The 12,079-nt window shown below is 30.7% G+C and overlaps 1 protein-coding gene and 1 long non-coding RNA gene across 2 annotated transcripts; both read right to left on the minus strand.

The window, feature by feature from the left end:
* Positions 1-736: 736 nt before the first annotated feature.
* Positions 737-8,985, minus strand: LOC134710882 (uncharacterized). Its single transcript, XM_063571291.1, has 9 exons — positions 8,931-8,985; positions 8,206-8,352; positions 7,490-7,606; positions 6,654-6,846; positions 6,188-6,513; positions 3,387-3,722; positions 2,923-3,045; positions 1,889-2,126; positions 737-1,230 (listed from the first exon to the last, which is right to left on the minus strand). The coding sequence occupies exons 1-9, from the start codon at positions 8,983-8,985 to the stop codon at positions 798-800; spliced, it is 1,968 nt and encodes a 655-aa protein (XP_063427361.1). The 3' UTR covers positions 737-797.
* A 733-nt stretch (positions 8,986-9,718) lies between these two features.
* Positions 9,719-11,795, minus strand: LOC134709536 (uncharacterized). Its single transcript, XR_010105980.1, has 3 exons — positions 11,672-11,795; positions 11,317-11,343; positions 9,719-9,745 (listed from the first exon to the last, which is right to left on the minus strand). It is a non-coding gene; the product is annotated as an uncharacterized LOC134709536 (long non-coding RNA).
* Positions 11,796-12,079: the final 284 nt, after the last annotated feature.

Genomic DNA, 12,079 nt, shown 5'->3' on the forward strand with positions numbered 1-12,079 from the left:
CCTCTGTATAGGTGTAAGATCTGAACATTATTAAACGACTTGGACGACTTTACACATATATATTTATGAAATTAGACAACTTTATCCCCATGTTTTGTTTTAGCAACAGCGACCATGTAGTTTGTTTGGTTGGGACCACGAGTATGTTTTATAAATAAAGTAGATATCCTCAGATTTTTTGGTGAAATTGCCCAGTTGTTTCTAATGAGATGAAAGTAAAAAAAAAGACAGACGACTGATGTCTACTGATGACAAAAGCTCGGTAACGCAATGAACCATAGGGGATAAAACGTTGTATTAACTACAACAAATATGATGAAACCCACATGCAAAAAACTATTCTGTAAAACAGAAAAACATGTGTTGTGATACCATATCATGTTGTAGTGTCGTTTGAAAAACTATAACCGTAAAAATATACATATTTTTAACCATTTGTTTACAACAACTTCCTCTTGTATGTGATTGTGTCCGATGTTTTCTGGTAAGGACATATTTCAAAACCTAAAAATATCTTCCATTTCTAAAACACTTCAAGTTTTACTTATAAAATGTACCAGAATATTTAATACAGCATTACTACCAAGTTTCAATGATTAGGTTTGTAACGCTTTACGGGGTGTTATAAGCATTTGTTAGAAGGTACTTGCTTACAACTGTTTTACTATGAAAGATTCTGAAGAGTTTTTGATTTTGCCATTCAACATTATGGAAAAATAGTGCATAGTAAATAAAATAGCAATGCAATTTACTTTATTTACACATGTGCGTTTATTATCTGGTCTATTGGCTTCTGTCTACCAGTCAGGATAGGGAAATTTTTTGTCTAGTTTTGTTTGACTTTTCCATGGAATGAAGACGTTTGTGACATTTGGTTGTAGCTGAGAGCTGAGGGTAGGATAATGCCTCAGTAATATGTCCTTTAGATAGGTTCTATCAATATAATCAAGACCCCATTGGGTGTAAAATTCAGGAGTGTAATCATCCGTAAAAAATCTATCAGCTTCAAGTCTTCTTCTAGCCATAACAAGAAATATTCTAAAGAAAGTGTCGCTGAAACCAAAACCTTCAGGTAGCGGCGACTCTGCAAGCGATCCTATCAGAAGGTCAATTTTTTCCACATCATCGTTGTAAATCTGACGTAGTTCTTTGACGTGTGCAGTATTTGTGGTCAGGTCTTCGAATGAAGTAATTGGTGTTAAATGTAACTGTCTTCTAAATTCATTGTACCTAAAATTATACATTGAACATTTTTAATCACTTTTGCCTATTTACTTCCAGTTTCATATAGAATATCGAATACTAGAAAATATAGCATAGAATTGAACTATATTATTTTTTGCAATTTGAAATTGATAGTTCTGTAGTATCTTTTAAGAAATGATACTATATTAATCTTATATTTTAAAGGGAAATATCAACCTAATGAAAAAAAAATTAAAAGTCTTATATCATGCAGTAGCCTCCATATATGTATTAGAACATTAATAAAACCCGGAAAAACAAAATATCAGAAGGATTTTTACAGAGGAAACACACCGGAATAGTGTCAGCTTAGTTAAGAAATTTTTGTAAAACAAACTTAATCACTGAATTAAGAAATCTTGATTTATGTTTTTGCCAACATTTTGAAATAAAGCATAGATCATCTCTAATTAATACCTATTGTATATTTAATATAAATGCGTTCTGCTTCAATGTCATTCATGTATAATGCGGTATTTTCTTAATAATTGTGATATGCATTGTTTTAATGTTATCAAAGTTATGGACATTTAATACTTCGTCAAAAGTGTTCAATGTTTTTGATCCAAAAATAAAATAAAAACTACAATGTGTATTGCCCTTCTGAGTTTTTTTTTATTATTAAATCGTCATTATTTCTTACCTTGGTACACCTCTTTCTCTATCACGTAAGATATCAATTGTAGCCAAATCTATACGCCCAGCTCCGTGTGGATGCGTCGGCGGGAGCGTTAAATTTCTTAAGAAGTTTGGATAATTATGGAGGGTCATTGCTCCGGGATGATCATTACCAAATGAATAAAACAGGTTTTCCATGGAGTTTTCTTGGAATACTTTCTCAGTTTTTTCAAATACAACATTCTGCATTTGATATGAGTTTTCTAGAAAAAAAAACCAGTTCTAATAGAAAACGCTTTTACTTATTTAAGTGAAACATTAATATTTAAGTTAAGTGTAGTATAACAATATGTTTTCGGACATTACACAATTCTACACACCAAAATAACTATTGGTATCTATATGCAGATGTTATATGTCTAGATGTAACGTAAACGACGCCAGATTGATAAATTAAGTAGAGATGGGTTTAATAAACATAGAAAAGTTTCGAAGAGTGCCATCTTCACAAAATCAGTCATTACAACTCTGAATCGATTGCACAGTTTGATTTGAAGTACATTCAACAGCTAAAGTTTAAGACTACAAGCTATAAACGATTTGAAAATTCTATAATACGAAACAATAAACTAGTAACTATTATTGATAATCCTAACTTGCTTTAAATAATGCATGATGAATCCGTTTTAAATTTTCCTCGAAGTTCAGTAATTTTTGTGATTTTACTTTTTACAATATAAACAGGATCTCAGGTTTTGATTGCAGTTACTATACATATATAACTGCCAATTTACAGTATTTAAAACATATTTTTCCATTTATTAAATTTTATAAAGGTAACCGTTTACTAAACAATTATATTTAAATTTGAAAGTATTTCTTAACATCAAACCTAGAACTGAGGAAACGGGGATGGAGGATATCAAAGCGATTTTCAATGTTGAAAACACTGATAATGTCATGACAAAAACAAAAAGCGACGAAAAGATAAACAACAGTATTCAAAACGCAACCTTTGCCTTTCCCTGAAAATAATTGGTGTGTTATAATTTATCTTACCAGTAGCTCCTGTGAGATGATTTCTAATCTGGAATGTGTCTGGCATTAAAGGATGAAGACGGTATACGGCAATAAAATCTTGCGTAATCGAATATGGTACATCTCTCATATTCTTGGGCTTTCCTGTCAAGAGAATACGATTCATGTTTTACTAAACTTGTTTGTTTTAAGGTTGTAACACAGTGATGAACCATATTTTGACTATTTTATTCATTATGTCTGTTTTGTTCACGCATCGTTGTAAATATAACGGAATTTGATGAAACTGTATAATTTCCTTTACTTGGTACATACGGTACTCGTATTTTGATCTAGAATAGACAGTTTCCCTGTAGTCAACAATACAATTATTATTGGAAAGCATTTTATTATGTGGATTATTCATTATAAGCTATAATTTTAGCTTACGAGTCATGTGAAATCATATATATGTTGAATTTCGCCAGAAGGTATTGTAAACTTACCCACAGAACCAGGTATACCATTCGCTAAGGTTGGCATTATATCTGTCAGCATTTTTGCTAATGTTGAATTGCCCTTAGCAAATTCCATTAATGATACTCCATACCAGTTACTTCTTAAACCAAGGGAAACGAGTTTGTTTTGTAAGATAGCTGGGGTCCATTCAAGTGTATGAATTTTTGCAATGACTCCTCCGACTATAAGTCTAGCTGTGTGGTACAACTTTTCATCGTCCCATGTTGGATTACGTTGTTTAAGCATATCACATACATAATTGTGTTCCCGGGTCCAAATAATATGAAACATACCAAGTCCCACCCACCAGTCTATTGATAGTCCTGAAAGTTAGTAACATTACAATTCCTGTTTAAGAGACTATAATTAAGTTGAGTTGAAAGGAGACCCTACCATGCTTGTTTCAAAAATGTTTTGTTTTAATTCAATTTAATATGTTGTTGGAATCTAAGGTAATGACAGGTCAAAGGTATGGTAAATAAAGTCATATTCTTGACAAAAGGATTTTTCGTTTAGTGATTGTTTTTCATCTGACGTATAAACACAGCTTTTATGCCCTATAATAATACTGAAATACTGATCGAATTTCTTTTGCACAATCTTTTACCGAATTGATGAATTGCTTGTGCATGTTAAATAAAATGCTGCTTTAATTAATCTAATGTAAAATATATCCTTTATCTAAATTTTATTCAAACGTATATTGCAATAATTTTGCATTACATATTAATGCCGTCACAGACATTTGCTTATTACGTAATAGTTGTTATAGTCAAAATAGGAGTAATTGTGACTGAGTTATTATCTGTTCGCCATACTGCACAGTTAGGGTGACTATAACAACGTCAGAAATACGTTAAAACGAATAATCTTTAACAAACTTCAAAATAACCAATACCTGTGGCGACAGTGGCATCATAAGTTTATTGATTTAAGTATGCATTAGAGTAACACTAGGTTTATATGTACAAACGAACTGAACTGTGCAATATAATAAGACCAAGTGTGTTATTGCACACTTTTGCTGTTTATTTTATAAATTATACCATATAAAACACCCATAAGAACGATTTCCAATTGCTATTGCCTCATTTTCTAAACTTATACCTCGTATTTGAAATAAGCGGTAATTTCAGTACCAATATAACCAGATGCTCTGCAGGGCGCAGCTTTATACGACCGCAGAGGTAGAACCATGAACGTTTTGGGCACAACATTCAAGCTGGATACAGCTCTGCATTTTGATTGTTATAATAGTTGACACAGCATAGGTTTCAAACACAGAATGAATGTAATCTAATGAACTTAAAATATTTTTTTTGCTTTTGAACAATTCAAATGAAATATTTGAAGAAATTTTCTGAAATGAGAAAAAAAATTACCCCCCCCCCCTTTCCCCTATTTTATTCACCTCCCCCTTTCCTTTATTCCAATAAAATATTAAAATATGAAATGTCAGACAGTCATGGCTAAAAAAAAATAATAATAGTAACTTCTTAAAAAAATAAATTGGAAAATGTGTCCAAAGGGACACAGATAATGCCCCCGCTAGCATATAACGTTATAGAGGGACACAACTCAAGAACTGTAAAAGTGAAGCAGCCAAATTTTGAACTTAAACTGAGTTTAGAGGTAATAAGCATTATATACGCATTTCAGTAAATTAAGTTGAGACAAACCTAAGTTAAGAGAACAGAAACTAAAAAAATCTTCAATTTTTTCCACTTGTAAAGGGGCATAACCCTAGCATCGTAAACAAAGTGCTTGTAATCACTGATGGTAAAGATTGCTTTAATTTATCAGTTGGTAGTAATGTGAATATTGCATTGTATATTGTATCTAGCATTGATTTAAGTTGATTCAACTACTATTCTGGACAAAGAGAGAAAACTCCAATTTTTAAAGACAATTTTATAAATCATCGGTTTAAGGTGATTCAACAACCACTCTGAACAAAGAAAGATTCCAATTTATTGACTTCAAACTACAAAAATGCTTGTTTTGGCACCTTTTTTGCCCTTTATTCCTAGAAGTTTGTCCCATAACCCTTTAAATATATCCAAACCTTCTACTTATGGTATTAAACATTGTGGTACAATTTCAGAACAGATGAAATACTTATACACAACTTGTTATCCTGAAACTAGATAAATGCTTGTTTTGGGCCCCTTTGGGCCACTTATTTCAAAACCTTAGTGACCATAACCCCGAAAATAAATCCAAAGTTACCTTTTTTTGTTATAATCATTTTGTTTTGTTTTTTTTATTTCTGTTTACTTATACTAAAGTTATTATCCGGAAAACATCCGTCTTCGACCGACGCTGACGACGATGATGACGCCGAAAACGTGATACCAATATTTGACCGCAAAAAAATTTGCGATCGTATAAAACCATATAAAAACGTTGGAATAGCCGACCAAAAACAACAAAAAACTAAAAGAATTTCCATGTCAGTTCAAAAGATGGAAACAAATGTCATATTTCCCGAAAATAGTATTAAACTAAATTTATTCAGTTAGTTAAAGTAAATATAGCACAATGCATCTTTTTTATTAATGGTGTCGTTAATATCAAAATACTGATGACAAGATCTGAAAAGCCATAATAAAGCAGATTGTTTTCATAATTTCACGAACTTTTAAAGTGAAAGAAATATTAAAGGCACAATTGAAATATGAATGCTTATATTTGCCAGACTTTTGTCTTTTTAATATCAGAATGTTGTCTTATTGATTAATGATTTTCGAATTTTAAAAGGACAAGAAAGTGTCCTTTTTGTTTTTACCTGTAACTGGCAATCCATTATGTGAATCTATCGGAAGACGGTTATCAGCGGTCAGTTTTAATTTCCCGTCCATTTTACTGCGAATACGGTTGTTTAGAGTAAAATCAACTCCATATAACTGAGAAGCATCCCACCAGTGCGTATTAATATTTTGATGCGTTTCGTAGTCTTTTGCATCTTTGCAAAATTCATAATCTCGAGGAAAGTTTTTGCAAATTTTAGTAGTAACTCCTGGTAAACGTGTACAGTTATCTGGTCGAGTTCTGTTAATTTTAATTACAGTGGTGAAATCTGGATCATCATCTTTCACTGGTACCTCAAAATGTCTGTTTAAAAAGAAAAAAAAATCAGAAATGTTTTTTTCTGATTATAACATAACATAAATTGTACTTTTAATTAATGATGCATTAATGTAATTTTATATTTGTATTGAGCCAAAGGTGCAAGCAATTAAATTTCCCTTTACCTGCTTTTATCATTTGGTCCACTACCAAACCAATCATGGATCATGAACTGCACCCATCCAGCAATAAGAATGTTGATACTAGTGGCAGGAATAAATTCTTTTCTCTGCATCAATGTACGGCTTATGTCACGTGGATTTGGGTTGTATAAGTTGCAATCATCTTGTACTGTTACATTAAGAAGCACATTTCTTCCTAAAGAAAGAGAATAATAATGAAATGCATACATAACCATGAAAATACTTCAAGAATATATATTGTTATTGAGAAGCTGGAATCCTTAACGTCATCTTAAAGCGAAGAATACGTTGACGGTCTTTCTGGTTTAAGTTTTTTTTTTAAATGTTGAACTGCGAAAGAGATTGATGATACTTCGCGAGATACAACCAATGAAGAATAAGTGAAACAGATCTATAAATGTAAAAAAATGATAATGAGGTAACAAAAATTCACTTGAATTTGCTATTCCTTGACAATCCGTCTGCAATGCTCTTCAACTTCGTACTTTATTTGGGCTTTTTTATTCGAGTGTCACTGACGAGTCTTTTGTAGACGAAACGTGCGTCTGCCGCAAATACTAAATGTCAATCCTGGTATCTATAATGAGTTTATCTTAATTATTTAAGAAGCAAAAAAGGAATTATATTATTAAAAGGAAAATGTTCCCAGCAATAGCAAAGTAAACCCAAATTGTTGTTCGAATCATTACGTTTATATGACGCATGTATATAAATAAACAACGTCAGACCTACACAAAAGAGAATAATTATCATTACCGCTCAGATCAACGCGACAGTTATTGTTATAAAACTCGAGTATGGACTGAAATACAACTCACCAAAACGATAATTACGACTTCCTATCTCAACATTCTTAAAATCATTACACAGTCCATCAAGACGCCTTTCTTTACGAAAATATACTGAACAGTTTCTAATTGGTTCTTCGAAAAAACCTGAAAGATTGAAACTCATTTTTTTTGTTATCAAGTTTTTCTTTATTTCTTAGAGGTGCAAATGTCAAATTGATCGGATTTATTGCATCTATAACTAACCTCAGTGGAAATACAATATTGAATAAATAGAGTTTAATTGATTTGACAAATAGCTGATGCATTTACGACTGTGGTTTAACCGCATCAAAAATAAATACGGACATTTGATTAGTTTCAGATACATATGATATAATTCAGCAAGTGATAATATCAACTTATTGATATAATTTATCTGAATTTCTCACCCTTTTCATATATCATGAAGCATGAAATACTTACCTATTCCAGCGGCTTACCCCTACCACTCATTACATAGGAAGTAGCCCCCTGAAACTTTTGACGTGGAAACTTTTCACTTTTCAATAGGAAGTGCATTCATCCCTTTTTGTGTTCCGGGTTGGAATCATTCTTATTTTTAAATCAAATGCAGAAAAAGTTCAGTTCAATTTGATTGCTTTGAAAAGCTAAAATATTTTATGTTTTAATAAAGACTTCTTAACTAGATAATTTTGAGAAAAGGAAAGTACAATCATTTAGTAGAAAATCTAAAATTAGCTTACCAATTTTCGGGTCAAGACATCCCCTAATTCCGCCGTTGGGATTTTCAGTATAACTATCTATTAAATTGTTTTCTTGTAACTGACTTTGTGATCGTATTAGCTGAATAACATCATAAGGATAATTGTATTGCCACCAGTTGCTTGGAACTTAAAAAAAAATTATTATGACTAAATTTATGAACCAACAATAAAGCATTTTTAATTAAGATACTAAATTGTTACAAATAATTATTGATGATTGAGAAAATCTATAGTACTTATAGTACTTATATGGATTGATCGGGTCTTTCATTTATTCATTTTTTTTCACTGTCAGCTTTATAAAAAGATTATGTTTCTGATCATCAAAATAGAAATAAGACTGTATCATATATGTAACACTAGCATTTTAAATGAACGTAGTTTCGATCAACATATTTTCTCCATTTTGTATCGTGCTACTTACGTATGGATTTAAAATGAAATCGAAGCGGAAATATTGGCAGTTAACTTTGAATTTAGATTCAATTTTTCAAAAATATATTATTATTTTGATATTTTTAACTTTGGGATCAAGAGTGACATCAAGTTTCAGGGACAGTCTTGGCCAAATACAATAACTGATTTTACACTATATATACTTCAAGTCATTTTTTCTTCAATAGATAGCGAAAATAAAATAGGATATATTTTATGTCCATATTTGAATAAAATCGTAATGTTTTATCGATTAATCATTACTTTACCTTTCGGTGTTGTAGTTTGAAGTAACGGGTTTCTGTCTAAAATATAAACCAACATATAGTACTATCTTACCAATTATCATTTTAATCATTTAAGTATTTTATTGTCAATATAATATGTCAGTGGTAAAATACAGTGTCATTTTAGTAATACGACTATATTAAGAACACTTTTTATTTGGTATTTCTCATTTTAATTACATTTATTTTTATAATTCATTTGATTTTAATTTTCTCTAAATATATTTATATATTCACTATCTTTGTTCAAGTTTTGATTCTTGGCGGTCCTGATGTTACACTTATCCGATAGTTTGCGGCATTTGAACTGTTGACCTCATACCACAATCACTTTTCCTTTGTTGCGTCAGACATTTTCTTTTGTGACATCAAATTTTCACGAGAACGCCTATTACAGGTTATACACTCTTTGATTTGAAAACACTTTCGCTTTAGCCTTTCTGGTAAGAGTTTATCAAGACGTGATTCAAACCATACAATTGGAGAATCTATAATAAAATCAAGGAACAAATAAAGTTCTTATTCTTTACATTTGTATTATATAGTTTTTTTCTGCCTTCTACGTTTTTGTCAGATTAATTATAAATACCTGATAGAATGTATTACTAAACATATCGGTTTAAGGGGTCGCCCTGAACTTGCAGAGATTTTTTGTTTGTATTGAAGTCTCTCAGTGACTTTCAGATAAAGAAAAATAATACAATCGCACGTATATAGTGCTGTAGGGTGAAGATTTGATAACCATATCCCTTCTTTTCTATTATACTTACAATTACATGTTGGTACATCTGGGTTATCTAAGAAAGAACAAAAATGCTTAAAGAACAATATTGATTCAAATGGCCAAAAACCTTTTTTCATGAGCTGTACAAAGTATATTTCAAGTATTTGTGTCTCGATTTGTGTACTTACTTTAATATGTTTGAGTGAGTGGGCTAAAATCACAAAAATACCGAACCCTGAGGAAAATATCAATATGTTATTCATTTACTAATCGATCAATTTATTCGGTTTTTTTTCCATTTATACTACACATCTACTCTGCATAGGTACTGTTTCAGTCCCACAAATCTGTAGTACTGGACATCTACCTTTTAATATTCAGTACTATTTTGATACTTTAAAATTATTGTAATATTGAGGTACCTTTATTTTAAAGTACTTGATTTGTACTTGAAATTTAAGTACTACATATTTTTTGGCAACAACGTTATATTTTCAGCATTTTGAAAGTTTGTCCATTTCAATTCTCTTATAGTTATGAAGTTTAAACATGATATACTGTGATCATTGTTGGTACGTTTTCTGTACCAATATTTTAAGTACAAATCAAGTACTGTAAAATGCAAGTAACTAAATATTTCAATAATGTTAAAGTAAAGAAAAACTAATAAATATTAAAAGTAAATTTCCAATACTACATATTTCAAGTACAGAAATAGTACCTATGCAAAAGTATCAGTGTAAAAAGGTCGAGAAACATCATGAATTTATCAGTTTTAGTATATGTTCTGCAATAAAAATAAGTTCGACAAAATGGTTCAGCTAAACGGAAAAAAGAAAAATAAGTTAAAAGAAACTAAGAAACAATTCAATTGTGTTGGTCTAAAACAGACAGGTCACCAAAAGAAAAGGCGATTAGACAACTGTTACAAAATAATTTTGCAGGAAATAAAGATTAGCAACATGAACATCATTAAAATGGGCGTTGAGTCAGGCGTTCTGAAAGAAAAATAAATTCTTCACTATTAATCGAGTTAAATTCGGATAATCTTTAATGTAAGAAAAAGAAATTGAATTGAAATCGCAACCAAGAAAGGTGTATAACCTAATTTTTTTTTAAGAAAATTAAATATTATTAGTTATAAATACACATTTCATTTTTCCTATGTATTCCAATGTGTCAGCAGTGTTCTGTTCTTTCTCAGTATTTATTTTCTATTTTTTTTCAAATCATACAGGTTTTGCTTGGCGTCTATTATGTTGGGGGTTATATTAAAGAAGTAACATCGAATTTATGATGTTGATTGTTTTATATCAGTAGTACCTGTTTTCTACAACCTCGGTTATTCCGTTTGTGTGTTTATTCAGAATGATTTTTTAGTACCTGTATACCTTCTATTTCTGGAATGTCAGATCGTGTTTTAAACATGCTAGCTCAATTCAGGTAAATATCAATGTTTATCTCCAAATCCAAAAACATTGTCAGTGGTTGTTTTAAGCTACATTTTACTATTATAGTTGGGGTTTTTTTTATGTATAAATAGCTAATATGTGTTAGTGTCTGTTAAATTTATTCTAGTTTTATGTTATACAATTGTATATATTGTCGCTTGCACTATCTAGGACAATAATACGATTAATTTACCTGGATTCTTCTTTCCATTTCCAAAATCTGAAAATAAACAAGTGTCTTTTAAATGTTCTGCTGTTTTTCATGCCCATCGTGTACTTTGTCGTAAAAGTATTTTAGATTATTGATAAGGTAATACGTTTAGTAGGGTTTGAAGTCTGATAAATTGAATTGAACTGTAACAATTGTGTGACGATAAACCAGAGAATCCACAAATTCAAGAATTGTCGATAGTAATAATAAAGCTAACGCACCTTATATTCGATGATGCGTTATTTTAATGAAAATAAATCTTGTTCCAATATATCTAGCTTAGCGAAAAACCAAAAATGTGACGCCCTTAAAACATTGATAAACTGAAAATGTATACCTATGAAGTCAACATTGTCATTTCCAGGCGCACTAGATCCTACTGACAAACAACCAAGCCTTTTAGAAAGCTTCTTTGTACTGGATCCGTTATCTTCACTTGGACTATCAGTAATGTCTTCTTTTACTGAAAAAAGTACCAAAACGAGTTTTAGCAGTCTCTCCTATATTACAGATATACCCTTTGGTTCTATTCGTTTTCCATATGTATATGAAATTATATATTCATATGGTTACTAAATAATGTTGTATGTTGTTTTCTTTCTTATTTTTTTATCAGAATGCTTTAATGCTTACTTATAAATTATAAAGTGATGCCTGAGAACGTACCATATAATGAATAGTCCAATTTTTTAGTGTTTACTAGGGCAATATATTTGCCACTATAGATCTGCTGTGTATTTTAATG

This window comes from Mytilus trossulus, chromosome 3 (genome assembly GCF_036588685.1).
Source record: "Mytilus trossulus isolate FHL-02 chromosome 3, PNRI_Mtr1.1.1.hap1, whole genome shotgun sequence".
Classification (NCBI taxonomy): Eukaryota; Metazoa; Mollusca; class Bivalvia; order Mytilida; family Mytilidae; genus Mytilus; species Mytilus trossulus.

Coding starts and splice junctions, on each gene's coding strand:
- LOC134710882 (XM_063571291.1), bottom strand. CDS start 8,985: ATGTTGGTTTATATTTTAGACAGAAACCCGTTACTTCAAACTACAACA. Junction 3,723..6,187: donor TAATGGATTGCCAGTTACAG/GTAAAAACAAAA, acceptor ACTAACTTTCAG/GACTATCAATAGACTGGTGG. Junction 3,046..3,386: donor TGGTATACCTGGTTCTGTGG/GTAAGTTTACAA, acceptor TTCTCTTGACAG/GAAAGCCCAAGAATATGAGA.